This window comes from Pteronotus mesoamericanus, unplaced genomic scaffold (genome assembly GCF_021234165.1).
Source record: "Pteronotus mesoamericanus isolate MK-2021 breed Mesoamerican mustached bat unplaced genomic scaffold, CSHL_Meso_final scaffold_507, whole genome shotgun sequence".
Taxonomy (NCBI): domain Eukaryota; kingdom Metazoa; phylum Chordata; class Mammalia; order Chiroptera; family Mormoopidae; genus Pteronotus; species Pteronotus mesoamericanus.
The window spans coordinates 5,083,836-5,108,945 of NW_026555319.1; the positions used below are offsets into that span (position 1 = coordinate 5,083,836).

Here is a 25,110-nt window from a genome sequence, read left to right on the forward strand (position 1 = left end):
GCATTGCCAATAATCATGCATGATTTTTCACTTACTGGGACAAAGGAGCTGGTTAGCAAAGTGATTCTTCAGGCTAAATTCAATTTGAATGGTCACAAATAAGGAATTAAATGAAATTACACAGTATTAGATTACAGTCAAAGCATGAGTTTAGAGACAAAGTATGTTCTCTGTTATTTCATCAAAACCAGTGTGGTGAAATATATATTTTTGATCAGCCCTAACAGCCCAAATGTAGTAAGAAAAATGATCTAGGACTAAAATGGGCAAACTTTTTCTATAAAGGGCCAACTATTAAATATTTTTTGGCTTTGCAAGCCATATACCTCTATTACAACTACTCAACTCTATCACTGTAGCATGAAAGCAGCCATAGATCATGCATAAATAAATGGCATAATTGTGTTACAATAAAAGCTTATTTACTGATGAGTGGATTTGGCCCACAGACCTTAAGCTTACTGACTCCTGTTCTCTAGGCTAAGAATACTACAATGGAAATAAAGCAGTAGAAAGAATCATGAGGAAGAATGAAATAAGAAAGTAGAAGAGAAGCCACAGAACTAAAAACAGCTGAGTTGGGGTATTAAATCAAAGAGCAAAATATGAATAAGGAGTAATAATAAGAAGTGCAGAAAGAAGATGAGGGAGAAAAGCAGGTAAGAAAGAACACTATTTAGAAAGGACAGGAAACCAAGTAAAAAGCAAGTTGAAATGACATGCCAATTACTTGAAAAAAAAAGTTAAAGGCAAAACGAAGAGAAAAAATGAAAACATCCCAGATCTGTTTGCAATAGATTTCAAATAAAGGATAAAATACACTAATTATGTGTGCAAAAGGAGCCCAGAGCTTACAAGATGTAAAGCTACTTTTCATTTTGCCCATTCATCAAACTGGTATATGTATAACATTCAAGAAAGCAAATGAGATTTACTCACCATATCATAACAAGATTATCAATTATTTCTAAGACTCTTATTCACTTGCACTTTTGTATATAAATGACAGGTTTTAAAATTTATTGAAATCAATGAAGCTAGCATTAAAAACTTAGAAGCCACATTGTTGCTTACTAGCTTTAAAAAGTTTTCTTCAAATATAAAGCCAAAGACTTAAAAAAAAAAAAAAGAAAGAAAGAAAAAGAATCTTGACCCACGGAAAAATCTGAATTTTATACTACGCAAAAATTTTGGTTTTTACTTTTTTATCTTATGTGTCTTAGAATGGGCCTCTTTGCATCCATCTTGTTTGGGACCCTCTGTGCTTCCTGGACTTGCATGTCTATTTCCTTCACCAAATTAGGGAAGTTTTCTTTCACTATTTTTTTTTCAAATAATTTCCAATTTCTTGCTCTTTCTCTTCTCCTTCTGGCACCCCTATGAGGTGAATGTTGGACCTCTTAAAGTTGTCCCAGAAGCTGTTTATACTTATCCTCATTTTTTTTGGATTGTTTTTTTCTCCTTGTTCTGCATGGCTGTTTTTTGCTTCTTTATGTTCCAAATCACTGATTTGATCCTCAGCCTCATCCATTCTACTATTATTTCCTTGTAAATTGTTCTTTATTTCAATTAGTGTATCCTTTGTTTCTGACTGGGTCTTTTTTATGCTGCTGAGGTCCTCACTAAGTTCCTTGAGCATCCTTATAACCAGTGTTTTGAACTTTGTATCTGATAGACTGCTGATCTCCCTTTTGCTCTTCTTCTGGAGTTTTGATCTGTTCTTTCATTTGGGCCACGTTTCTTTGTCTCCTCATTTTGGCAGCCTCCCTGTGTTCATTTCTATGTATTAGGTAGAGCTGCTATGACTCCCAGTCTTGGCAGTGTGGCCTAATGTAGTGGGTGTCCTGTAGGGTCAGTGGCACAGCCTCCCCCATCATCCAAGCTGGGTGCTCAAGGTGTGCCCTTCATGTGAGCTGAGTACACTCTCCTCTTGTAGTTCAGTCTTGGTTGCTTTGGCAGGTCAATGGGAGGGATTTAGCCAGGCCAGTCAGCTGCAAAGATTGGCTGTGACCACTGACCACCAACCTCCGCCCTCCCTGGAGATCAGCTATGCAGGGGCAGGGTGGTGGTGCTCTGATGTAGTCTGTAGCTGTCTACTGGGTACACTGACCCTGGGGTTTCCTGAGTGGTGCTGGCTGAGATCAGACACCACCTGTTTTGCCCAGGGCTACCCAGCCTGAGTTATAAAGCAATCTCAGATGGTTACTACTTTTGTGGTTGGGTTTGGAGATTCCCAGGCGAAGCCAAACTGTGAATCTAGGCTGGGTGCTGCTAGTGCTAGGTCTGGGGCTCAGTGAGGCCAGCTGTTGCTTGTCTGAGATGATTTAGGAAGTTGTGAAGCATGAGCTGAGACCAGCCATTCATATGGAGATGGAGCTTTTGTGGGTCCGTAAAGTTGGGTGGGGCGGAGTGTCTGGGGATCTCCAAGGTAGGTCAAACAGTGTTAGCCAGGTTGATGGAGCCTCAGATACGGCACCAGCTTGCTGGCTCTGTGGGGGGAAGGTTTAGGGAAGGGACAATGGTCTCTGCTCACTTTGATGCCAGACGCTTCGGTTTGTCCCTGTACACCACTGGTGCCTTTCAAGCTGCTACCCCTGTGCTAGAGCTCAGAGGGAGTGCATCTGATAGGTGAGTCCATGTGTGGGTTCTTTAAGAGGAACTGCTTAGGGCTCCGGAAGTTTCTTCCATCTGCTCAATCCCCGCTGGCTTTTGCAGCCAAAAGTTGTGGGGACTTATGTTCCTGGCACTGGAACCCTGGGCTAAGGGGTCTGGTGTGGGGCTGGGACTCCTGGATCCTGAGATATCCCTCCCAAATTTTTATCCACCACACATGGGTGTGCGACCAGCCCTTTCCATGTCTGCACCTCTCCTACCACTCTGGATGGCTGTGCTTTCTTTAATTCCCCAGCTGTCGAACTTCCATTCAACTCGATTTCTGATGGTTCTGAGTAATGGCTGTTCTACATTCTAGTTGTAATTTTGATGTGGTTGTGTGAAGAGGTGAGCCATGTTTGCCTGTGCCATCTTCTTGACCAGAAGTCATGTCATAATACTGTCATATAAGGCAATTTCTACCAGAATAGTGTTAAGAATCTGGTTACAGAGACCAGAAATCCTAAACATGTGACTTAATACTATTTTCAGGATACGATGCACTGGACACAACTGTATAATTCACTGAACCACTTCATTCTTTAAATAAAACACCTGAAATTACTCCATTATTGGATGTCCTCATCCATTCACTTACTGAGTGTACCAAACACTGTCAGAACTGTCACTCTGGTCTGTATTTTCTTGGCTTTCTACAATAAACACAAATCACTTGAGTAATAAAGGCATAATAAAGTAACAAAAATAATAAAATTTTGAAGATATGAATTTTGAACAGCAATGAAGAATGGGATACTGTATCTCCAACTAACAGTTATGTTTCAAATTTAGGAAATGCTATTCACTTTAAGAACAAAAAACAAAGCATATTGTGAATGGCAGTTAGCTAAATGTCCTGGTACCCAACAGAACAGGGAACATTTTGTTGTTGTAGCCAATACATTTTCCAGAGTGCTATGTATTAAATTCAACTAAAATTTTATTTTCCCTTTGCAAAGTCAATTTTTAAATTTAAAACAGTGAAAATACTTCAACAGCATAAGTATAACTATGTATTTGTGCCCGTAGGCATAAACCAGATCAGCTCCAATGGCAACAAGTAAAAAAGACTTGTTTCCTTGTATGGGCCACTGAAGGACTCGTAGACAGAGTCGTGAATCACAGACACAGACACACTGCCAAGCAGTTACTATCGAGCACTGCTAGCTTCTGAAAAAGCAAGGTAACTATACGTGAGAACCTTGTTACGAGGTCCAAGAGAAAGGCTTTAGCCTTTGGGTGGCTTGCAACTTCTAAACAATGGTGCCTAAAAATTAGCAAATTAAAACAGCTGTAGCTATAAACTGAATCATAAAAATTAAAAATTGTTGAGTTACAATTTGCAATAGAAATGACTATGGAATTTAACCAAAAGAAAATTCAATTTTAAGAATTTTAGAACCAAGTTCAAAATTGCCCAAAAGAGTCTTTCAATGTTATTCAACACTCAGCCCTGCAAAGTATGCTCCCTAAATGCCTAACAGCAATTCCTGCATTTTCCTCCTCAACAGACACTTAGAACATACTAAATTTTTAATATAACTACATCTTCATCTTTATAGTCTCAAAATGTATTCCCATACTCTGAACGTTTTTTCAAATATACATGATCTATTTTACTATTTACCTTCATTAGATCATTGTTTTCTCTCCACAGATCTCTGCCTTTCTACCTTAACCCTGTGCTTTTGTTTTTCTTTTCCAGGGCATTTACAGAACTAAAACTAAATCATTTATAGGACCACAAGCATAATAAAACTATAAGCATTATAAAACTAAAAAATTAGAACAAATGGGACAAGAAATTTTCAGTTGCATATAATCAGTAGCATTCTTAACCACGAAACTGCAGAAAATCCTTTCCAAACTATTTTTTTAATAGAACACAAACTCTCATTATTTATCCTACGAAAAGCACCAAGGAATCTTCCACTCAAGTTTTAAATATTTTCCAACAAAAATGCATTGAAGTTCCCATTTGTCTTAATCAGATTATTTTTAAAAGCCCATATTTCTTTTTAAAAAAGACTGTAGAGTCTGCTTGAACAAATCTTAAAAACCATGACGTATATTTGGGAAATGAAGACTCACCTCTTCTTGCATAACTGGAGTCCATATCTTTAAACTGTACCACAACAAAGTCTGAACACTTGAACAGAATACTCTCCATTATTTCTTCACGTTTTGGCCCAGAACTGGATTCTGTATTTTTCTCATGTGCAGCATCAAGTACCAAATCACACTAAAATGAAAAACACGAGTAAGTACTCAAACATTTATAAAATAAACTTGACAGGCATTCTTCAGCACATCAAAATACTACTCATTCTTATATGCCCTTGGAAAAGATAACCTATCTGAAGAAAACTTATAATTTATATGTTTTTCTCAAAAATACAATGTTTTTCCATTCCATCACTCTAAAATCTCACCTAAAAGGTGATCCTTGCTGCCATGGTATGTCTTAAGTACATTAATAGTAATGAAAAGGTAAACAAATGACAACCCAATCCCTCCCTCTTCTGGTCCACAATGCTTGAAAAGGTCAAAATATTTTAATAAGCACACAAAGCAAGAACTCTTTTTGATTATAGATACCATCTATAAAATAATCAGTATCAGAAACTGAAGAGCAAAATCATTCGAAGTTTAAAAAGTGCTTTATAGGTGAAACACTGAGCGCGAAAATGTGACAAACATACCCACCTCATAACTTGAGATTGCTAAATCAGAAACTAGACAGACACTGTCAGGAAGCCACACAGACATATGGTAATTGATGATTCATGAGCTTTCACATGTTAATTAACAAAAAGGAAAAGAGTAAAAATTACCTTAGGACTGTATGTTTTAAAAACTCCTTCATATACACCTCCATTTTTCACTTGTACTTCACATTTGGATCCCTAAAAACATACAATGAATTTATCAAAGAAACAGTGTGCTACTCAGTCACGGGGGGTAATTGTTTTCAATTTACTTTTATAGCTCATCAGGCTCCATTCAACATATCTGGTGTTCACTTGACAGAACAGTAATAAATTTTTCAAAGATCAGCAATACACTGAATTCTCAAAATTCTTCAGAGTATCCTGCTCAGAATTTACAGTATGTACTTAAGTACTGAAATTAAGTGTTTCTGACTCCAGTTTTATTAGGCGACAAAATAATGCACTAAAAAAATAGTAATATTATTATGTACACAGCAGGGTTAACAAGAATGCTTTTTATAGTGAGAGTTACAATAATTTGGGTAGAATTGTAATCCCTTTTTTCTAAATTATGATTAAATATGACCCAAAAAATGTGACATAGAGAAACATTCCCCCACATTTTATAACTTTATTACTTTATTATACTCCCAAGGCAGTTTCTCCCCAATAAGCTGCTAACTTACAACAACTGATGTAAGTATATGAACCATCCTCATATTTGCATAGATTCCATCAAAAGTTATCTGTAATATTAAGAAAAAACATTATTAGCAATTAGCATTTATCCTTGTATATATATTAAAATTAACACTTATTTTGTTATAAAATGTTTAGTTAGGTTTGTAATATTTTATGTGCATTAAAGGAAGATTTGGTTTACTTGTCTTTTGTTTCCTTAGAGAATAGAAACTTAGGTTTTCAAAAGGAAAATCAGTCATACCAACTAACAATGTATACATGATACAGAAAGCAAAAGTGAACTTACACATATGAGGAAAGACGAAATCATAAGAACAGACTAGAGAGGTCAATAGTTAGGAGAGTAGGTTTCACTACAAAGTAGCATAAGGGATTTTTGGAGGCTATGGAACTGTTCTACCATCTTGATTATGGTGATTGTTATAAAATTGCGTGCATCAAAATTCAGAGACCTGTACACTAAACAGGATTGACAATATCTTAATAAACAGATGGGGCAGAATTGGGGGCATCTCTGTAGAAGACCCTGGATTATATGCTCTCAGCACACATGAGTCAATGGCAGTAATCTAAGGATTCATCAGCCACACCACTCCTGACTATCTACTATGTGAGTGTGTGTCCTCCTGATTCTAAAAAAGAAAACCTGTCCAATAAGAATAAAGTCTCAAAAATTAGTGAACTTCTCATTTATCTTCTTCAATCGTGTGAAACTTACACCTTCTCCCATTCATGCCCAACTTAATTTCACTGATAAAGTTCTGAAATTTAAAACCAAAAGGCCCTTTCAAAGGGAGAAAAATGAAAGTAATAAAAGATAAACCATTAATTCAAAGTCAAAAGCCCAAAGAGCTCCGCAAACTCCAGTTCTGGTGTTCTACTTAGTTTTTAGGAGTTAGATCTGCCTTCAGTCATTTATTAAAAAACACAGATTATAATGCATGAAAAATATTGTTTATAGATAATTTCACCATTTATATGGTCACCATAAAACCACCGCATATAGCTAATAATTTCATACCAAATAGTACTGATCTATAAAAGATTTCTGAGCCCTGGCCAATACAGCTCAGTTGGTTGGAGCATCACCCCATAACCTTAGGGTTGTGGGTTCAATTCCCGGTCAGGGCACATGCTTAGGTTGCGAGTTCGATCCTAAATTCGAGCACTCGCAATCCCTAATCCAGGTGCATATGGGGGGAGCGGGGGCAACCGACTGATGCTTCTCTCTTGCATCAATGTTTCTCTCTCCCTTCCTCTCTTTCTAAAAGCAAGGAAGAAAAGAAAAAAGTCCTCGAGGATTTTTAAAAAATGCACACACACACACACACACACACACACACACACACTCTTTCTCATATATGTATGTGCGTATCTATTATGTATCTATTTATCTACAGGCTCTGGCAGAAGTAAACACCACTGAGTGTGGTTGGTAGTGTATGTGAACATCTCGCATGACAGGCAGCAATTTGAATATTTCACCTAAAATATCAAATGGTGTTCCTGAGTGTGATATTGTTATATTACAGAATTACATGCTTAGGATTTTGTAATAAAAGATTTTTATGTCATAAAAAAGGGGCATTATTTGTGCCAGACCCCATATATATATATCTGCGATATAAAATTGAAGAGGGTTTTTGTTTTTATTTTTTGCCTTGGCTATCAGTCTATGGCTTAGAAATCACATTTAAGTTACCAATTTTTCCAAACATATAACATTCAAGTTACTCACCGTAGACTGAGGCAGTCCCTTGTTATTGTTTCGGCCTCTGAAAAGATTAAATATTATGTTTATTAAATTCAACAGGCTAAACAAGCTAAAAATATTTTTAAATTTAAAATATCTTATAATTCCATTCAAATAAAGCACACGTGCTCAATCTGTGGGGTGGGCTCATTTCATAGTAAGTGTAAAAGCCATCTGCGTGCGGTACGGCTCTCTCTGCTTTGCTGGCTCAGAGGCCCAGAACAGGTACAGGTCATGGAAGGGAGGAAGAAGGGAGAAAGTGAATGTTATCAAACTAAAATAAATGAAATAAAAATAAAGACAGACTATTGGAAAAAATAAGCAATACTAAATATAATAATCTTTATTCCAAAAGTAACCAATCACTGTTATAAAAAGCTACTCAGGAGCAAAATATAGATTCTATTCCTGATGTGCCTGACATCAAGTCACCTCCCATATTTTTCCCTCACCTCTAAAAATAGGCACTGTGTTTACAACTGCAGAAAAACATCTGAAAATAAGTTAAATCACTGAAAACACTTTTACTTCTAAATAATAAATGCCTCTGTCAGAATCTATGTAACAAGGGCCTTTCTCCGTCCCTGCCCGCCCCCCAAAAGAATGTCATACACTCACAAAGCTGGCTGTCAAGTAATTCCCAGTAATATCAACTCTATTTTCAAGTTAACTTAATTAGAGAACATAATACACCCTAAGGCTTGTTCCATTAGGAAAGATTAGGCCCCTTATGAAATGATAAAAACATTAATAAAATTAAATGTTATATTCCGCATAAACATTAGTTACTCTGGAATAAAAGAACTGGAATCTCATTTTGATAAAATTACAACTCTCAAATTAAGCCACAAACTTAAAACATTCAAAGAGAAGCACAATTCAGGTCCAAAAAGTCTAGCAGTTTGAATTGCGCCAATTCCCAGTCAAGGAGCATTGATCTTAGCATTCTGGGGCCAGGGCCGATTCTGATTTGGTCTCCAGCTCCGATACCTTCTCTCATCTAGAAAGTAATGTCTTGAACAAAATCACCTCCAAGATTCCTTCCACTTCTAACATTCTGACTCTGTAACTCTCTGCCTCACACACAGCACAGAGAAAAATTCCTGAAGTCTAAAGAATACAACGGATAATTTATTGTTTATAGAACTGACTACAAACCAGATGCCATAGTAAACACAGTGTCAAATCTCTCACCCCTACTTTACATACAGGTGAGGAAACCAAACCTTAATAGTTAAACATCTTGATCAACATCACCCAGTTCATGAGCGGCACAGTAGTACCTGAACCAGGTGTTCCAAAGTCCAGAGTTTTCATTTCTAGGTTACGCTGCCTCTCTGAAATTGCATCGCAGGGAATAAACTAATCTCACAATAAAGACTAACAGAATTTGTACATTTTTTTCAAACATTACTTTAATTGACGAGGTTTTTCTATTTGTGGTCTGTAGCCAAAGGCTAAAAAATGGCTAAATCTTGCTTAGAAGGATTATCTTTAGGAGTTGCTGAGATCCACAGCTGAAAGACTTAATAAGCAAATGGCATCAATTATGTGCCCTTAAACTCATGTGGCATCCCCGCAAAGCTATTTAAGAGTTTAAAACATAAAACTCTTTTATAGTAGTCACACTATTTTTTATTGATTATATATTTATATAATTTGACTAATAAAGAGCCCCAAATGTTTTGACAATCCAATTTACTTAAAATAAATAGTTCAATAGGGAAAATAAAAAAAGACTCACCATGGTATAAAGTGGTACAGAGTGCGGAAAATCACTGATTTCCCTTGATATACCAGGTGGTTGGACACCCACAGGGAATGTTAGCATATCATAGCAGCATTCTCTGAAACTGACAAAATCCCCAATGCATTCTTGTTTTTCTCTTTCTGCATCCACTCAGATTATGTTTTACTTTTTTTTTCTTTAGTATTTTGAAACAAAGCATACTAATATTTCATATAGTAACAAAAATGAACATTAAAGGAAAACCAAGATCACATTCTAGTCCTAAATATACTTATGATTGATCAGATTTAACAAAACTATATGCAAGGTTCTAAGCCTCCAATAGTTATTAAATGAGATTAAAGTGTGATTTAAAATGCCAAATTAACACCAAGAAATTTACAATTAGTAAGTTTATATTGCTTCAAAATAAGGCAGGAGGAAAAAAATAAATGGGGTTAAAAATGAAGTAAGATAGCATGAATTGGTAACTGCTGGAGCTACGAGGTAACGATTTTGCTAACTCAAAAAAAAAAAGCCTTCTGATGTGATGCAGTCGGAACCCGGATTTAATCAAGTTTAGAAATCTACCAGTTTACAGGAAACATGGGGTAAAATATATTAACTCATATTATGAGGTTACAAATCAGTTAAATTCAAAGTGGTAAATTCAACCTAACAAATGACAGTTTCTTCAACAAATAAATGACATGAGAAGAAAAATACAGCATGGAGAGAGGAATAATTATAATAAATTTCAAGTCACACAAAAGTAATAAAAACTTATTACAAAGCTACAGTAATAAAAACAGTGTGGTACTGGCATAAGGACAGACATAAAAACTAAAGGAGACCTGGTTGGTGTGGCTCAATGGACTGAGTGCCAGCCTGCAAACCAAAGAGTCGCGGGTTCGATTCCCAGTCAGGGCACATGCCTGGGTTGCAAGGACAGGTCCACAAGTAGGGGGGCACGTGAGAGGCAACCACACATTGATGTTTCTCTCCCTCCCTTCCCCTCTCTAAAAATAAAATAAATATTTTTTAAAAATGGAAAGGAATAGAGTGTCCAGAAATAAATCCTCATGTTTACAGGCAATTAATTTTTACCAAGGGGATCGAGAGTATTCAATAGGGAAAAGACAGCCTTTTCAACAAACAATTCTGGAAAAAATGGATATCCACGTGCAAAACGATGATGCTGAACTGTTACCTTACATGATATACAAAATTAACTCAAAATGGTTCAAAGACCTAAATTTAAGAGTTAAAACTATAAAACTTGGAAAAAAAAGGAAATACTTCCTAACCTTGAATTTAGCAATGATTTCTTAACTGTGACACCAAAAGCATAGGCAACATAAAAAAAAACAAGATAAAAAGAATTTTACCAAAATTTAGAACTTTTGTGCAAAGGATGCTATCAGAGAATGAAAAGACAATGCACAGAAGAAAATATGTGCACATTGTATATCTGGCAAGGGGGGTTAATATTCAGAATACATAAAAGAACTCCTACAACTAACCAACAACAAAAAACCCAGAACCTAATTCAAAAGCGGGCAAGGCTTCAACAGGCATTTCTCCAAAGAAGTAATGCAGTTTGCCTAAAGGCACATGAAAATATGCTCAACATCACCAAACATTAGAAAATATAAATCAAAACCACAATGAGCTACCACTTCAGCCCTTCTAAGATAGCTATTATTTAAAAAACAAACAAACAAACAAACCAAACCCCCCTGCCCACATAACATGTTGGCAAAAATATGGCAAAACTGGAACCGTCCTTGTGCATTGCTTATGGAAATGTAAAATGGTGCAACTGCTGTGGAAAACAGTTATGGCAGTTCTCAAAAAATTAAACACAGGATTACCATATGATCCAGCAATTTCACCTTTAAATATATACCCAGAGTAATTGAAAGTAAGGATTTGAACAGATATTTGTACACCAGTGTTGATAGCAGCCATTATTTACAATAACCAAAATGTGGGAAAAAACCCTGAAATGTCAATTAATGGAAGAAAACAAATTGATGTTTCTCTCTCTCTCTAAAAATCAATGTAAAATGTTAACAGAGAAAAAGAGGGATATTTTATGATGATAAACGAGTCAATCCATCAGGAAGAGGCATTCTCCCTAGACCCCCTGTGCTTCTTCACAGAGCTCCCAGGCTATGAAGGATAAACTTTTCCCAGAAACTGTGTCACCCTAAGCCAGAGCCCTGCTCTGTCCCCAGAGAACTCGTCTCATGCTCTCTCTCCTCTCATCACACTACCAACCTGACAACTGAATTCCAACAATGTGCATGGAATGATGGCATTAGGTTACCATCTGGTAACTGCCATAACTGTTTCAGGCAAAAATCGCCACTGGATGCTAAATCTAGTAAAGTAGAAACAGGGTATTTAAAGACGTATAGTCACAAAATAACTCCCCACAAGATATTCATTAATGACAAAGTGAAAAATAACTTTATAGTAAAGGAACCTAGGAGACACCATCCTAATCAAGTGATCAAAGTTAACAGCACCTGCAATGGGACAAATGTATACCATGTACTTAACTCCTAATATCATACACTAGAACACATGCATCACTTTCTGTGCCATTCCTGTCAAAAATGCATAATCTGAATCTAATCATGAGAAAACATCAGACAAGCCCTAGTTAAAGGACATTCTATAAAATAACTAATTTTCGAAAATGCCAAGTCATAAAAAACAAAGACCAAAAAAACACCCAAGGAAGTACTTCAAATTAAAAGAAGCCATAAAGACACGACACCTGAATGTAACATATAATCCTGGAATGGTTCTTGGACCAGGAAAAAAATTATTTATTTGCTGTGAAGAATATAAGAACTACTGGGAAAATTTCAATAAGGCCTATAGATAATAGTTTGACATAATATTAATTCCCTGTGGTCCTTGTTCTTAGAAAATACATTCTGAAGTATGCAGGGCTAAGGAACACCATGTCTCCCACATGTTTAAGAAAATAATTTTAATTTTATATTAAATTGCATATGTATATTTTAACAGAGAGAAAATAAAACAGTAAACAGTGAAATGTTAAAAGATAGATGAAGAGTATAGAATTATTTGTACTATTGCTGCAAATTTTTCTGTCAAGTCTAAAATTATATATAACAAAACCTTTTATTAAATTGGTTAACTGTTTTAGCCCTGACTGGTGTGGATCAGGTGGTTGGGCATCTTCCCTCAAGGCAAAAGGCCGCCAGCTCCATTCCCAATCAGAGCACACGCCCGAGTTGCAGGTTTGGCCCCCAACTGGGAGTGCGGATGAGAGGCAACTGATTAACGTCTCTCTCTCTTTCTTCCTCCCTCCTCATCTCTCTAAAATAAGTGAAATCTTTAAAATAAAAATTAGAAACTGCTGTTAATTTTAATATATGCTGTATCTTATTTTATAGTTTACTTCAAAACATTGTAATTCATCTCATTTAATATATTGAGTTGGCCAAAAAGTTTGTTTTTCCATAAGATGGCTCCAGTAGTGCTTAGTTGTCTCTAATTTCATTCAAAACAATTTTGTTAGACTGTATTGTGAGTTATCACATCAGTATGCATTTAAGGAAAACATCAAAATCGGTGAATTTTTGTGTAGCCATTTTAAAAGCTGAAGATGGAAGAAGATATACAACATTTTTGACATATTATGCTTTATTATTTCAAGAAAAAGATAAAAATGCAACTGAAAAACAAGAAAAAGATTTGTGCAGTGTATTGAGGAAGGTGTACTGAACATGTCAAAAGTGGTCTGTGAAGTTTCATGCTGGAGACTTCTTCTACGGTCGGGTAAACCAGTTGAAGTTGATAGCAATCAAACAAACACTGAGAACAATCAACATTATGCTATGCGGGACATAGCCGATACACTCAAACTATCCAAATCATTAAAGTTATTGGTGAAAATGAACAATGTGTCTTTCATTTTATGGAAAAAACTCAACAGACTTTTTGGCCAACCCAATACAAGAAAGAAAGTATTACTGATTGCAAATATCAGATTGAAAGTAAAACCTGAAAGAGAAAAAAATTAGAAACCGTAAGTGCCTTATTAATTTTTACTTTATTATTCAGAATGTCTATTCTTTTGGAAATAAAAATTTAATACTACTCAGCTGAATCAAATGTCACCTTAATAAACGACTTCCTTGAATTACACCATCCTAATTAAATACACAGTGCTCTCGGCAAATCTCTAGACTGGAATTTAGCCCATCTGCCTTGCATCATAGTTACTGGTGAACCCATCATACGCCCACTACTCAGGGCCTGATCACATGGTGCTTTTTGTGCAAATCCAAAAATGGTGCTCCCACCAGGAGTCATAGCCCCACACTAGAGAAAACAGTGTGGTCGGCAGCTATGCTTTCATGAAAGTTACCAGGTACCAGAAACAGATGTAGCCCCAAACGGCACATCTTATGGCCAAAGACACTCCTAGATTACAACACCCATCATGCCTTGTCTAAGAGCTCTTGGATGAAATAAAACAGGAACAACCATGATTGACAAACAGTATCCCACTCATCTTTGTATCATCTACCAAAGGTAGCACAGAGGAACTGTATGTACATTGCATATGATATACACTTAATATTTAGTAAGTCAGTGAGCCCAAAGAAGAGGGGAAAGGAAAAAAAAAAGTCAATGAAAGCTTTTCAGAATAATTATTGTTTTTTAAATTTTATTTATTGATTTTAGAGAGAGGGAGGAAGGGGGAGACAGAAAGAGAGACTTCACTTTGTTGTTCCGCTTACTGATGCCTTCATTGGTCGACTCTTGCTTGTGCCCTGACCAGGGAAGCGAACCCACAACCATGGCATGTCGGGACAACGCCCTCATCAACGAAGCTAGCCAGCCAGGGCCCAGAATAATCATTCTTTAAATCAAGGGTTGGCAAACTATAGCCTTGGCAACTTGTCTTCACCTGGCCTCTAAAGCAAGGATGGTTTTTAAGTTCTTAAAGGGTTGTTTTAGAAAAGTCAGGAAGAATATGCAATAGAGGAGTTACATGGCCCATAAAGCCTAAAATATTGAGTTGGCCAAAATAGTCATTTAGTTTTTTTCAGTACGATGAACCTGGTAATGCTTAGTTGTCTTTAACTTCATTAGAAACAATTTTGTTAGACTGTATTGTGACCACTGTCGTATCAGTGTATATTTAAAAAAAAACTTTTCAAAATTGGTGAATTTTTGTGCAGCCATTCTAATATTCAAGATGAAAGACGATGCACATTTTTGGAGTATTATGCTTTATTATTTTAAGAAAGGTAAAAACGCAACTGAAATGCAAAAAAAAGATCTGTGTAGTATATGCACAAATGCATTATATGACTGACCAAATGTGTCGAAGTGGTTTGCAAAGTTTCTTCGTACTACTGACATTCTGGCCAAATAATTCTTTGCTGTGGGGCTGGCTTATGCACTGGAAGATGTTTAGCAGCACCCCTGGCCTCTACCCACCAGATGCCAATAGCAGGAAATAGCTGACATACTCAGAATAGCCAAATCAATAAAGTTGTTGGTGAAAATGAAAAAAATGTGCGTTTTATTTTACAGAAAAAACTGAACAGACTTTTTGGCCAACCCAATGCTTACTATCTGGGTCATTACCAAGAAAATTCTGCTGACCTCTGTGCTGAAAAAAATGTGGCTGCAATGTTAATAACTGCAATTTAAAAACAAAGTCTATTGCTGTTTTACATGAACCAGTACTTCTAAAAGAAACTTCTCGAAAGCACTGTTTTTCATGAAAGTTTAATGTATATATAATAAAAAAATGTCATTAGCCCTGGCCGGATACTCAGATGGTTAGAGCTTCGTCTGAATATGCCAAGGCTGCAGGTTTGATCCCCAGATCAGGGCACATGCAAGCAGCAGCCAGTGAAAGCATCAATAAGTAAAACAAGAAATAGATGTTTCTCTCCATGTGCCTGTCTCTGTCTCGCTCTCCTTCCGTTCCTCTCTCTAAAATCAATAAATAAAAAATGTTTTAAAAAGACAGAAATGTCATGAAAGTGCTCTTATTCTCATTTAACTATTTTTAAGCTTTACAATGAAATCCAATTGAAGTTGATCCACCTACTGAAAAAACATGAAGGTGTGTATTTTCATAATGTACATTTGGTGACAATGCTATCAGGAAGTTCCATAAAGGCAGGAACTTTGTGCTGATCACTGAATCAAAAGCATCTAGCATAAAATAATGAAGTGTTAAAATGTAGATAGATTAAAACAGACTTGAAACATCAAACAACTTGTGAACCTCATATGAATCCTGATTAGAACAAAATGTAAAAGAGAAATAAACTGATGAAACACTCAAACTGAAGTTTCTACCTTGTGCAATAAAAGCAGGAAGAAGAAACAGAAGCCACAATGATTGGACAGGAAGAAGGAAAACTGTCTTTAAAAGATCACATGATCATTTACGCAGGAAATCCTACAAGAATCTACAAAAAAGCCACTATAAATAAGAGCAGAGCAAGGCTAACTTGAAATGGATCAATGGCCTAATCATACACGTTTTAAATAAAACTTTTGAAAGAAAATATGGGAAAAAATCTTTTTAAAAATTTTTTTTATTTATGTTTAGAGAGAGGGGACTGGAGGGAGAAAGAGAGGAAGAGAAACATCAATGTGTGAGAAAAACATCAATGGGTTGTCTCTCACACAACCCCAACTGGGGACCTGGCCTGCAACCCGGCCATGTGCCCTGACTGGGAACCTAACCTGCGACCTTTCGCCTTGTGGAAAGACACCCAACCCACTGAGCCACTCCAGTCAGGGCTGGGAGACAATTTTTTGACCTTGGGTTAGACAAAGATTTTAGATGGGACAGAAAAAAAAACCATAAAAGCAAAAAATTGATAAATTAGACTTCATTAAATTTTTAAATAGTCTATTCTCTGCAAGACACTGTTAAAATGAAAAATCAATCCACAGATGAGGAAATATTTGCTAAAGATATTGATAATGGACTTACACCTAGAATATATGAAGAACTCAAATAACATTAATAAAAAGATAAAAAAGCCCAATACACGTGCAAAGGACACTCATTTAACCAAGTAAGATCTACTGAATAAAATTAAAGACTGACAATAGCAACTACTAGTGAGGATGCTAAGCAACTGAAACTCTCATACACTGCTGGTAAGAAGGGAAAGTGGCACAGTCATTTTGGAAGAGTTTGGCAGTTTCTTATAAAGTTAAACATACTTATACAACCTAGCAATCCCACTCCTAGGTAATCATTCAAGAGCAATGAATTTGAGTGTTCAAAGTTGGTTTATTCATAATAGCCCAAAACTGAAAACAGCCCAAATGTTAACCTGCGGAACAAATGAACAAACTCTGATGATACACTTGGCCCTCTGTATCAGTGGGTTCCGCATGTGCAGACCCAAACAACCCCAGATCAAAGACTTGCAGGAGGAGCAAACAGTTGTTGACGATATGCACTGTGTGCTTAGGCCAAGGCTGGGTGTGTCTGCACTGAAGAGGCACAGACTTTTTTTTCCTGTTACTGTTCCCTAAACAATACAGTGTAACAACGACCTACACAGCACTTACATGGTGCTAGGTATTATAAGTATGCATGTGTTAATCGACTATATTTTCACTATGGCTTCTAGTCAACAGTAGGCTATTAGCAGTTAAGTTTTTGAGGAATCAGAAGTTCTATGTGGATATGAATGAGCAAGGGGATGGGCGCCCCTAACCCTGGTGGTGTTCAAGGGTCAACTATAATTTTAACATTCCTTAAATCTATCACCAGTTTTCTCCCATTTTTCTCACTTGCATATACTTTTTCAGAATGTTAAATACAATAGTAAGTCATTCCATCTCTGCTACTTTTTAGCTAAGTAAATTTAAACAAGTCATTTAGTCTCTCTGGGCCTTAGCTTCTTCATGAGTAAAATAGGACAGGGCAACAGATTATCTAACAGGAGCGAATGTATTATAATCAAATGGGGAAAAAAATTATACACACATACCCACAATCACATACATATACACTCGAGAAGAACAGGAGCTCATGGAGTGGTCCACTCACTCACTCACTGTCTCCCCTCCCTTTCAATCACGACCCTAAATCAACTTTCACAAGCTTAGGTCAGGAGGCTTCTCAAACATACTGATTTCTGTGACTAACCAGTGGCTATCCCTCAAACATTAAAAGAAATAAAACCCTTAGCAGTACAGACCTATCTTCTGATGAAAGCAGTAAATTCCCATCCCCCAAATCTGAAAGATTCCCTTCCATTGTTTTATAAGATAGAAGCAAGCATCAGCAACTCAAACACATCAGAAGCGGCAGGGGCAGAGTGAATTTTTCTGCCTTGTCTCCTCCATTAGCCTGTAAGCTCCAGGGCAGGAGAGACCTCATCTTCCTTGTTCACTACTGTATGCCCAGAGCCTGGCAAACACAAGGTACTCAAGAAGAAGAAAAGTCTAAGGGGATGCCTATAAAATGCCATGTTCCTTTTGAGATGACAGCTTTTCCCTGGCAGGGTAAACTCATCTGCTTAATAAATAAACCAATGCTCATATAACCAGTAAGTAATTTACTACTTACCAAGTACACAAAGCTGAGCAAGGCACTTGTCCCTCCCTGTCCTCAAGATGCTCTAAATCTAAAAGGAAGGCAATGCAAGAAGCTCCTTTACTTCCAAACAAATTAAGATTACAAACAGTCTGTCACCAGAGATGAGATGCAAATAGTAACCACATGAAAAAAATCTTCAATATCATTAGGCATTAAAGAAATACAAATTCAAACCACAGTGAAATACCACTACACAGCCACTAAAATGACTGAAATTAAAGACTAACATATCAAGTGTTGCCAAAAAACTAGAGCAATTAGAAATCTCTATCTGAAATTAGTGATACTGTACATCAACTGTAATTGAAAAATAAAGTATTTAAAAGAAATCTCATATTGTTGAGAATACAAATTAGTACAGTCACTTCAGCAAACAATTTGGCAATTACTTTTAAAATTAAAGACTTGACCATAAACTCAGAAATCCAATTTCATTATATTTAATCAAGAGAAATGTAATTGTTATGATCACCCAAAGTCTGCACAAGTATTCATAGCAGCTTTACTTATAATAGCCAAAACCAGCTAACTCAAATGTCCATCACTTGATAAACAAACTGTGGTACATGCATACAACAGAATACAACTCAGCACCAAAGATGAAGAAACTATTGTTAACGTAAGTGAACTTCAAAGCATTATGAGAGAACCCAATCACAAAAGACTGTTCTGTATGGTTTCATGTATATGGCATTCTACAAAAGACAAAACTATAATGACAAGAAACAGATCAGTAATTGCCAGGGCTGGAGGAAGAAGGGGACTAGAAGGAAAGAGGCACAAGGAAATTTTATGGGGCCATATTATATGTGTGGTGAAGACTACATGATTATATGTCTGTCAAAACTCAAAAACTATATACAAAAAGGGCGAACTTTATGTAAACTATATCTCAATATATCTAATTAAATAGCAATCTACCACAATAAGGAATAACTACCTAGTGATTAGCGCTAAATCAGTGCACTGAGCAATGAAAAAATTTTTAGTCTTTTCTGTACACGCATGTGTTCTCAAGACCAAAACGGACAGGAAGAGGTTATGAAGCCTGCAGACCCGACATATGAACATGCTACCAGGCATCTCTAATAATCTCCTCACGTGTCACTGGAGATACCTTAGACTGGCCAGGGGTGTCCAACCTTTTGGTGTCTCTGGGCCGCAGTGGAAGAGTTGTCTTGGGCCACACATTAAATACACTGCGACATGTAATCACAAACAAAACTCATAACGTTTTAAGTGAATGTACGAGTTCGAGTTGGACCGCATCCGCAGCCATCCTGGGCCCCACGCAGCCCGCGGGCCGCAGGCTGGATGCCAGCCGGACGCCCTGCCAGCTCAGACCCTTTCATCAATGGACTGTGCAACTGGAGCACTGCTTGCAGGTATTGACAAAGTTCCAGCAGTCGAACTTTAACTACTTTAGCCTCCTCCCAAACGTCTCCCATCCTTCGCTGCAAACTTGTTTTCCCATTTCATTCATTTATTCTGTCATTTGCTGATTATTACTGACTAAATAAAAACAGGACTTTTGGATCTCTGTCCTTCAGAATAATTCATCCTGTTCCAAGCCATCATTTTCTTACTCCTTACAATTTTTTAAATCTCTCATTTCAACCACAATTAAATGCTGGCACTGTCAATACTAAGTACTGTTACACCTGTTCAAATGATAGCTTTAACTACAAACTAAGGTCACAGTAAACACAGAGAACTTAAAAATGACGAGAATGGTTGACTGTGAAATGACCATAAAGAAACAAATGAAAAGACCATCTGCTGGTGGGATTAACCCACGTATGTTCTGGGGTGTAGCTTTGCTCCTATCTCAGAGTTCATCCTAAAGAGAAAATCTGTCAGTGGAGGAGCTGATGCAGTACATACAAGGTACTGTGCAATAAATGCCAAAGCTGCAGGAAGAGGAAGGGGTCACATTTTCCTAGAGCAAATATGGTGAGACACTGTGCAAGAGGGAATCTAGGCTAAGCCTTTAAAGACTTACATTTAAGAGAACAAGATGACTAGATTGGAAGAATTTGATTTATGCTAGAGAATAAATACCATATATATGCAGTCTATGGAGGGACTTGACTATCAGGCTGAGGAGTCTAGATTTGATTCAGCTAATTCAGTGGTAGTGAGAGGCGCTAAAAGTTTCTCAGTAGAAAGAGGACATAATGAAAGATATTTGGAGAGACTGTTATGGCTGTAGTGTGCACAAAGTACCCGGACAAGAAGTGACCAATCACAAGTTTGCCGAGCTACAGTGAGCTACAGTCAGCAAATACCATCTGTTACCCGGGACAGAAAGAAACATCACCCCACCCCCTTCTCTATTCACAACACTTCTAAGGCCAAAAGAAATCTCAGAATCCTCTACCTAACACTCCAATCAATCAGAATTAGCATATGAGGTAAAACCTGTTTGCCATCTAGGTTCAGGATCAGAATAGAATACTCAGAGAGGAAAGAAAAGGAACACCTGGTAGAAACCCTACAGAGTTACTTTATTTTTTTTATTGTTGTTGTTACAGTTGTCCCAATTTTCCCGTGTGGCTCTCCCCTGCCCCACCCCCCAACAATCAATCCCCACCCTATTGTCTTGTCCAAGGGTCATTTATACTTGTTCTTTACCTAGACTCTTGCCTCCCTTATCCACCTCTCCCTTCTCTCTGGTTCCTGTCCGTTTGTTCCTTGTTTCCAAAAAACATGGCACACGCCCTGGCTAGTATAGCTTAGTAGACTGAGTGCCGGCAGCAGATGGAAAGGTCATGGGTTTGGTTCCCAGTCAGGACACATGCCTGGGTTGCAGAGTTCAATCCCTGTCTGGGGTACATGCAACCGATTGATGTTTATCTCCTGCTCTTTCTCTCTCCCTTCCTGCCTCTCTAAAATACATAAATAAAATCCTCATAAATTTTTTTTTGAGTGGAACTCTTCAAGAATTTGAGGGTCACCCCTGTGCAGGGGCCATGGTAATTTTCTCTGTATCATTCCAATGTTAGTGTATGTGCTGCTGGAGTGAGCACAAGTTACTTCATTTTTAAAAATACTTATACGTCCATTTGAAATATATGTGACAGAAAACAAAAGAGCAAGAACAAAACAAAACAAAAAAAAAGAAACCCAGTAAAGTGGAGCCTTTGCTAATTGAAACATTTAAAAAATGATTTTTTTTCCTGGATACGTGAATTTTTTCTTAGATTACTGAATAGACATCACATTCTGAAAAACAAGTCAAATAATATTAGGGGAAAAAAGGGAACAAGATTCTGAAGCCAGCTTTGCAGCCAATGATGGGAGAACATTGACAAATAACCTCTGTGGCCTTACTTTCCTCACCTGTAGAGAATGAGAACTAAAAATTACCAGAGCCACTCCCAACTCCACATCTGTACAATTCTAAACTACTAAGGGTCTGCTATATGCTAAGAGTGGAATGTAATAAAAATGTAATGTCTCACTTTTGAAGAAAGGTATTCTTTTCTTCTTTTAATAGATACAGAAACTAAGCCTGAGAGTGAGTGGCATACCCATTCATTCACTCAAACACGTGACTCAGCGCCAAGCCTGTTCAGGAGACTGGGATACAGTAGTGATAAAAATCAAGTTCCTACTGCACTGAGTTAAATATTTTTAAAATTTTTATTTACTGATTTCAGAGAGAGGGAGGAAGAGACATAGAGACACACAGTGAGAAACACTGACTTGGTGTTCCACTTAGTTATGCATTCATTGGTTGATCCTTGCATGTGCCCTGACCAGGGACCAAACCCTCCATCTTGGCACATTGGGACAATGCTCCAACCAACTCGGCTATCCGGTCAGGGCTCACAGACTTAAATTTTATTTACCAAGGGGTGAACCTTCATTCTAGCCTAGACTGGGGTTGCCAGATAAAATAAAGGACACCTAGTTAAATTTGAATTTCACATAAATAATTTTGTCCCATGCAATGTGAGACACCTTTATACTAAAAATTAGTAATTGTTTATCAGAAACTCAAGTTTAACTAGACATCCTTTATCTTTCTTTGCTAAATCTGGCAACCCAGACCTAGACACAACTGCAAAAAGCCTTCCTCCACCCTGATACTGCATCTAAGTACATCTACATAGTGACTTTGGCTACATCAATGAAAAGTTACTTTATATTGCAACACAGTATAACACAAAGCTAAACAGAAGTTCTTTAAAACAATTTTTAAGCCTTTAACAATGCAATGCATTTTAACATCTTCCATTCTTTTTCATTTTTTCAAAAAATGCTTCTCATGACCCACTAGAGTGGTTTTACAATCTACTAAGGGGTCATGACCTGCGGTTTAAAAAAATGCTTGAGAGGTATGAAAAACAAGTTAACCTTGTCTTATGAGTCACCCTTACAAGCACACCAAGTAACTACATTGTGCTATAAAGCAATAATGTCTCTGGGGCCTATTGCGGCGGAGTAGAGCTAAAAACATAGTCAGCCAGGATGGTCTCCAGTCATGCCTCACATAACAATGTATCATTCTATGATGGACCACACATATGACAGTGGAGCTGTAAGATGATAATGGAGCGGAAAAATTCCTACCACCTACTGTAATGCATTACTCACGTGTCTGTGTTGATGCTGGTGTAAACAAACCTACTGCACTGCCAGGCGTATCAAAGTATAGCACATACAATCACAGTAGTAGGCTATACCATCTAGATTTGTGTAGGTACACTCTTAATTTTGCCTAATGACACATTCCTCAGACCGTATCCTCATCGATAAGCAGCTCATGGCGACTTTTTGAGCTTGTGTGTCCCTTTTTTATAATTCTCCCATCTCTTAACTATCTATCATACCATTATTTCTAATGGCTGTCAATATGTTTCCCTATAAAAGTTTTACCTTTCTACTGGCCGGCAACCTGTAAATCAGAAAAGCAAACTACATAGAATCACGTGCAAAGTAAAAGCAAATAAACTCTGAAAGACGCCCTGAAGAGTTTCCCTTTTGGAAATCTGCAAAGACTTTATATCTTTTCTGTACCTGATTTTCAAGTGTGTTCAGGAATAGTTAACTACACAAGGTCCACAAAAACATGTTTATGACCCCCAAGAGAAAAATGCATGATTTGGTTCAAAACCAGCCTTTTCTTTTTTAAAACTAAAACTATAATCAAGATTAATCTTGACTACTTACAAAGATTACTGCTAAGAATATTTGTTAACATGTTTCATTAAAAGCAGTACAAACAAAAACTGGCCATCACGAATATTGACAACACTATTAGAAAAATCCTCTCAAGGTAGTATTTACAAGAGGGCAACATTCTAAAGGTCTGATACACTTGATAATAAGTCACACTCATTTATAATCACCTTGCAGACAAGCCTCATACCACAAACCAATGAGAGTTACAAAGACTCCATTATAGAATGCCATTTATCCAGTCCCCAAAATGCAGTTAGCTATTAATCATGCCATGAAATTGATATTTTATAGCCACTTGACTCAACTTCAAGGCTTAAAGTATAAGCAATCTACATAAGAATTTTTAAAGGAAATTTCAAATTTTCATATGCATACAACTGGAAATAATATTCAGCAGATAAAACCTAAGGTTGATAATGGGTGTGGCACATTTTCATAAACCACCCAGATCCATGACAATACTAAACCATTAAGAATAACAAAACCAAAGGGTTAACATTTAAGTAGACTTCATGCCACACATGTACAAAATTACCTATTTTTTTTTAAAGGGATCTAAACTTCCTATTTTAGCAAGCCAAATTCAAGGTTACAAAAAGATACCCTGAAGGGTGAGGACCATCTGTGGTTGTATAATCTTTAAAATGCACAACATGATTTTGTTTATGTCTATGTCTACATTTATATAAAAGGAGGATGTCATAAATTCTACAAATATGTTACACCGAGTAAGTTCCCTAACCTCTCAAAACTTCGGGTTTTTCCCTTTCTATTGTAAAATGAGATTTTCTGTTATTTCTTCATGCTCTAAAATGCTACAGTTTTAGGGGAAAAGCAAATATTTAAAAAGATGATATACACTGTTGAATCCAAAACACTATGTACCATATGATGTCATTTTGTTTAACATACGTATGTATTATGTATATGTTCACAAAGAGTCTGAAAGGTGTACACCAAATTTCTAACAGTGGTTCTCTCGAAGGAAAGATTGTGGGCAATTTTAATTTAATAGGAATTTGAGCTTTTTTTTGCTTTGATTCTCTGCTTTCTTATTTTTCTACAATAAGCATTTAAAACTGTTTCAAATTACAAGACAGGACTTCCAAATATAAACAACATAGTACTCATTCAAAGGCTGTCTCAATTTATTAGTTTCAAGAATAAATCTGTTCTGGACACTGGTTCAAGTACAACTCTTTTCTCTATTATAGCAGCTTAAAGATCAGGAACCACATTCTATACTTGACTGAAAGCTCTAAATCTTATGTATATGTAATATATATTAAATAAAATATTGAATTGATGTTTTAAGTAACAGGAAAGTAGTTTACAACACAACTGCCTAAAAAATTACAGCTGTGCTTCATTTGGCGAGCACCTTCATGCAGAATAATACTGTTCTACATAGAATGTTCATCTTCAAAAGCAGAAGAAATTCTTTTTGCATAGGGAAATACACTTTAAGAGTATCAAAAACATTAAAATATAGCTCAACCTATTTCCAATCATAAGTAATGCTGTAAAGGTTATGGGTTCAAAAGTGTCTACATTACAAATTCCAGATTTAAATGGTAAAATCTTTCAAAGGCTTTACACCAGCTTCCATTCACTGATAGGTACATTTTCTGATAAAAACATCCCTTTTCTTGAAGTCTCTCTAACATCTAAGGAGGCATAAAGACCTAAAGAGGAAAGAGCACTCTACTTTTACTTCAGTTTACTTTAG

General features: G+C 36.7%; 1 protein-coding gene and 1 non-coding gene across 6 annotated transcripts in view; both read right to left on the minus strand.

The window, feature by feature from the left end:
- ATXN2 (ataxin 2) overlaps window positions 1-25,110 on the minus strand; it is a 94,405-nt gene that overhangs the window by 63,949 nt on the left and 5,346 nt on the right. For all 5 annotated transcript variants that reach the window (XM_054594300.1, XM_054594299.1, XM_054594303.1 and 2 more), the window contains exons 2-5: window positions 7,804-7,840; window positions 6,050-6,109; window positions 5,487-5,558; window positions 4,744-4,894 (exon numbers count right to left, since the gene is read on the minus strand). In XM_054594300.1, the coding sequence (XP_054450275.1) occupies window positions 4,744-4,894; window positions 5,487-5,558; window positions 6,050-6,109; window positions 7,804-7,840 (320 nt within the window). The remainder of the gene's footprint in view (window positions 1-4,743; window positions 4,895-5,486; window positions 5,559-6,049; window positions 6,110-7,803; window positions 7,841-25,110) is intronic.
- Window positions 21,114-21,220, minus strand: LOC129087523 (U6 spliceosomal RNA). Its single transcript, XR_008530909.1, has one exon. It is a non-coding gene; the product is annotated as a U6 spliceosomal RNA (small nuclear RNA).